The sequence below is a fragment of the Montipora capricornis genome, chromosome 4 (genome assembly GCF_036669925.1).
Source record: "Montipora capricornis isolate CH-2021 chromosome 4, ASM3666992v2, whole genome shotgun sequence".
NCBI classification, from domain to species: domain Eukaryota; kingdom Metazoa; phylum Cnidaria; class Anthozoa; order Scleractinia; family Acroporidae; genus Montipora; species Montipora capricornis.
This window is the reverse complement of record NC_090886.1, coordinates 4,766,881-4,771,880: the sequence shown is the minus strand read 5'-3', so window position 1 is coordinate 4,771,880 and position 5,000 is coordinate 4,766,881. Positions and strand designations below refer to the sequence as shown.

Genomic DNA, 5,000 nt, shown 5'->3' with positions numbered 1-5,000 from the left:
ACCACTGTTACCACTGAGACCACCGTGACCCCTGAGACCACCGTGACCCCTGAGACCACCATGACCACTGTGACCACCATGACCACTGAGACAACCGTGACCACTGAGGCTACCATGACCACTAAGACCACCGTGACCATCATGACCACTAAGACCACCGTGACCACTGAGACCACCGTGACCCCTGAGACCACCATGACCACTCAGACCAACGTGACCACTGATACCACCAAGACCAGTCAGACCACCGTGACCACGGAGACCACCAAGACCACTGAGAGCACCACGGCCACTGTGACCACTAAGACCACCATGACATCTGAGACCGCTGAGACCACCATGACCACTGAGACTGCCGTGACCACTGAGACCACCATAACCACTGAGACCACCATGACCACCGTGACCACTGAGACCACTGTGCCACCGTGACCACTGAGACCACCATGACCACTGTGGCCACTCTGACCACCATGACCACCTTGAGCAACACCGACAACACCGACATGACCACTGACAACACCGAGACCATTACCACAATCACAACGACCACAGCGGAGTGTCTAAATTTCGAGGATCTTCATGGAAGTGACGACCATGACCATAACAACACTTAATATAAACTGATAACATTACATGCCTTTGACTTCCAAAATAAAAAAAAGAAGGTAGCTTACTAAAAATACTAAAATTACAAAAAAAATCAAAGGAGGTTTTTCATAGAAATTTCATCAATTATTAAAAAAAAAAAAGTTAAATTACGAGTACAATTTGTCAAAAGCATTGGATCACGAACAGCCAATCACGGACGACCTTGCGAATGGTGCGCATTGACTCACATGTTGACTCGCATGACTCACCATGTTCGCTCGCATTCATGGCTCGTATGACTCGCAGCCATGGCTCGCACGTTGTCCTAACTCGCTAGGATCGGGATTGAACAGAATTTGTAGTATTTATGGAAGATCGAAAAAGGACTTGGAGCAACGTACTAACTTAAAGAATTTTATTGGCTATTAAAATTGTCGATTATTATTAATTCTACATTAGACTGGCTTCTAGGCTAATTTTGTCTTTTCAGTTTTGATTTCTTGTTGGTTTTATAATAAACATCTACTAGCTAGGTTGGTGTTTTGGGGAGAATCTGGAGTAAGGTTGCTGGTACGTGGCTGGTATAGACCTCATTGCACTGTGTTTGGTCTGTAAAGGCAACCTTGGTCAAGATCCTTCCCAACAGACCTCCCGCTCGGTTTATAAGAACTTAACTAACAATGTCAATTCTCTGGAATATATATACCGGTACATCTTATTCGACGGTTGGATGTTTTGCGAGTTGTGTAGTATTTTTCTGAGCCCCACAGGGGCAAGAAATAATACAAGAAATGAGCAAAATGTCCGTGAGTATTATATGTTAAACCATCGAATTTATTATTCCACTACAAAAAAGGTGTTATTTTGCTTCAATTTTACATGGTAAGGGTGTTTTTTAAAAAATGCATCATCTGTCCTTCAGGGCACAAAAAAACAGCCAAAGAACTTTATTTGATTGAACAAGTGATGAGCTTTGCATCTTGTTGAAAAAAATTTCTTTCATTGAAAAACTCTCATTCTGTCTGTATTTGCCCTGTTCTAAACCAGTCCAACTGGGACACTACTGTAACAGTGCATTACCATCTCATATTTTGCGGGTTCTCTTGACCAAATATCATTGGTAAAATGGCGTAATAGTGGAATAATAAAAACTATTTATTATAGTATTGTTCCATTTTTTATCCACCGGTAGAGTATTTGGTGAGTACAACAAATATTCAAATATTTTCTTTAATCCATTGACTTCCAGTGCACACTGGGATACCCCCACTTGATGAGTAAAATCGTCTGGCATTAGACAGAGTCAAATCTGTTAAGTCTCACTGCCATGATTCATCGGGTTAAAGACGCCAAGAGAATTTGTTGTGTTACTTTGTGTCAACTTTTTAGATTTCATTTTTAAAGGGTACTGACAAAATAACACAATAAGTGCATCAACTACAAAATATGGCTGCAGAGTTAGTTGCAGAAGGGAAAGACTTTCTACAAACAAAAGCAGTCCCATATTCTCGCAATTCTTGCCAACAGTTGGCACTTACAGTCATAAATGTAGGCTATTTATTTATTGCTTTTCCAGGAGAGAGTGTGAGAAATATGTCAAAGGCTTTCCTGGAGCTCGTTTCAAGAAGTTTTCCACAAATGAGGAAGCTGAAAATTTTGTTTGTGGTAGTGACTGCAATGCTGATTCCTCTACAGCACCAATATCAAATGTGAGTATCGCTGAAAAGAAACGGGTAACTAATACAAACTGAATGATTAGTACAAGGCCTTCATCAACAAGTGTCGACTTTGGATCGTGTGTTCTAGTTGACTAGTGTCATGGTTGACAAGACCAGTTGGGTCATTGGATATCCATGCAGGAGGTGACGCTGATGAAGAAGAAAAGAAGAAGAAGTGTCATTATTTAAGAATCCCAACTGGCCGGAGGCAAACCAGGTGGCTATTTCACAAGTGCAGCGAGGAAATTGAACCAGGTACTACCTGGAGCAAATTCCAGGACGTGTCTTGACCCCAGGATCTCCGGATCTCAAGGCAAGTGCCCAAACCACTGGGCTGCACTGCCTAGGACAAAATAACACAATAAATGCCATAAAGGGTACTGATTTACATGTAAACCTAAGTTGAACCATCACTCAGGGTCCTAAAAAATAAATTTCAAGAGTAAGTATTGTCTTTGTACATTGTAATTTCAGCTCCAAAGTATGGCAAGGGTTTCAAGTCTATTCCCCCCCACCTCCGCCCCCCTACTTTGTGGGGAATTTTGCAGACTTTGTCAACAGTGTCAACCCCGTGGTTTAGATTTAACCATGTGAGTTAATTAATTTTGTTCTTGATAGTTAATTGTTCTTTCCTTCATTGTAAACAGGGTCAAAGTAAAAAGAGATCTTATCAGGAGATGTGTGACAGTAATGGATTCAATAATACAACGACTTGGAGAAACTATAAGCATCATAAATCTTCCTCATCCACTACTTCCAGTCATTCTGCTGCATCTAGTAGTTCCTGGTTGTCATCTCTAGATGACAGTGTCCTGATTGTTGATCGTCCTATAGTTTATACTGATGGTTGCTGCACAAAGAATGGCCGACGTGGCGCCAGGGCAGGCGTTGGAGTTTACTGGGGACCTGAGCATTCAAAGTAGGTGGTCTTCCTTGCAAATGCTCTAAAGGAGATAGGCACTGTAATAATATTATTGTTGTTAACCCCGGGAATAATCTGGTATTGACAAACAGTGATTTGCAAGATGCAGTGCAACAGTGCTGCAGTTTATTAGTGTCACACAGTGGTGTTCCTCATTTTACCTCACAATAAGATCCTTGATCACTTTCTTCACCACATGTAGGAATATCAGTGATCGTTTGGAAGGAGAGCAAACCAATCAAAGAGCAGAAATCATGGTGAGCATGACATTCAGTACAGTTTCTTGCATCTAAAGCAGTGCCTTATTTTTAGTTGCATATACATGTAATGAAGAAAACCAGCAAACTCAACCCACATAAATTATGACGCTGAGTCTGGGAATCAAACCTTGGACACATAGGTGGGAGGATGAGTGCTCTCACCACTACGCCAGCCCTTCTTCCACCAATTCTGTGGATTGTCACCTTTAAGGCTAACCACCAAACTGCCTTTTTGTCTTTCATCAATCAATTTGAAAAGTAGAATGTCCAGTTTGTTAAGTTGCGAAAACCAAACATGTTGATTGGTCAATCTTTGTAGAGTAAACACTAAAAAAAAAATCATGAGTAATGCACCACCCACTTCTTGGCTGATTTCTCCACACATTCCTGTTAATCTCTATATATAATAGCTTCATTTCACTCTCATCACCTTTTAACTTAGCTTAATTAAGAGTTTAATTGATAAAGTCTAAAGCGCAGTTTGGTGACCAGTTGGGAATTCTGCAGAATATCACCTTCAAAAAATATTCAAAGATTCAGCAAGAGTTTTTGTTGAGTAAAGTATTACCTTTGGATTTATACAGGTTGTATGGTATTCAGTGGAAACTGCTCAATTGGCCATGTGGCTGTCTTAATATTATATCAAATTCAAGTATTATTAATTTCTTCATTTAATTCATAGGCTGCTGTTAAGGCACTTGAAACTGCTAAGGCATTGGGATATAAAACACTGGAAATCAGGACTGACAGCAAGTACACTATAAATGGTAAATAAACAACAACTACTTTATGTTTGACAAAATTAACTAATTTGACAAACTGATTTATAGCAGTAGTGTACATGTAGATTTATACTAAAATGAATGCCCCTCATGCAGGACATCTTTCCAAACTTTGCAGTATTAATCCTTGATATTGCACTTGGAAGTGTTGCTGTTGCATCCTTTGCCATTGCTAAAGCTTTCTATAATTTTTATTTATCTCTGGTGCATAAAGATATTAACCTCTGATTTGGTAGAAATTTGAAAGTTATGGTTCCTTTCAAAAACCTCATTAATAATTCATAAGCATATTAACCTATCAGAATGGTTGATAAAACATCAAGGTCAGATTATTCTTTAATTGATAAAACCTCCTTATTAGTATGTAGTGTTTTATCAATATAAAGTCTAACTGCACATGACATAGCTTGTTTATCTTGTATGCTAATGCTCTCCCCTGACTCACAATTTGGACATTTGTTCGGACAATCTTGAAGGGACACACTTTTTGTGGAATGTTTTTGAGTTGATTTAAAAAACTCACAGCACATGTCTTATCACGTCTAATTCTTGGGTTTCGTGTTACGTCACAAAAAAAAGAAAATACAAAACTAAAGAGCCTTTTGAGTTTTTATCTTAATCAGCTACAAGAGGTTTTAAGAATATATCTGTTTGCATGTTTTCAGCTCGGTACCGTGCTTCGTTTCGAAACTAGAGCAGTTTGAATTTCAGAGTTTTTCACAGTGCG

At 39.5% G+C, this 5,000-nt stretch overlaps 1 protein-coding gene across 2 annotated transcripts in view; it reads left to right on the top strand.

Moving 5' to 3' along the window:
* LOC138045314 (ribonuclease H1-like) overlaps window positions 1-5,000 on the top strand; it is a 23,073-nt gene that overhangs the window by 10,962 nt on the left and 7,111 nt on the right. For both annotated transcript variants that reach the window (XM_068891758.1, XM_068891757.1), the window contains exons 2-5: window positions 2,168-2,300; window positions 2,957-3,228; window positions 3,434-3,488; window positions 4,174-4,258. In XM_068891758.1, coding sequence (XP_068747859.1) covers window positions 2,168-2,300; window positions 2,957-3,228; window positions 3,434-3,488; window positions 4,174-4,258 — 545 coding nt within the window. The remainder of the gene's footprint in view (window positions 1-2,167; window positions 2,301-2,956; window positions 3,229-3,433; window positions 3,489-4,173; window positions 4,259-5,000) is intronic.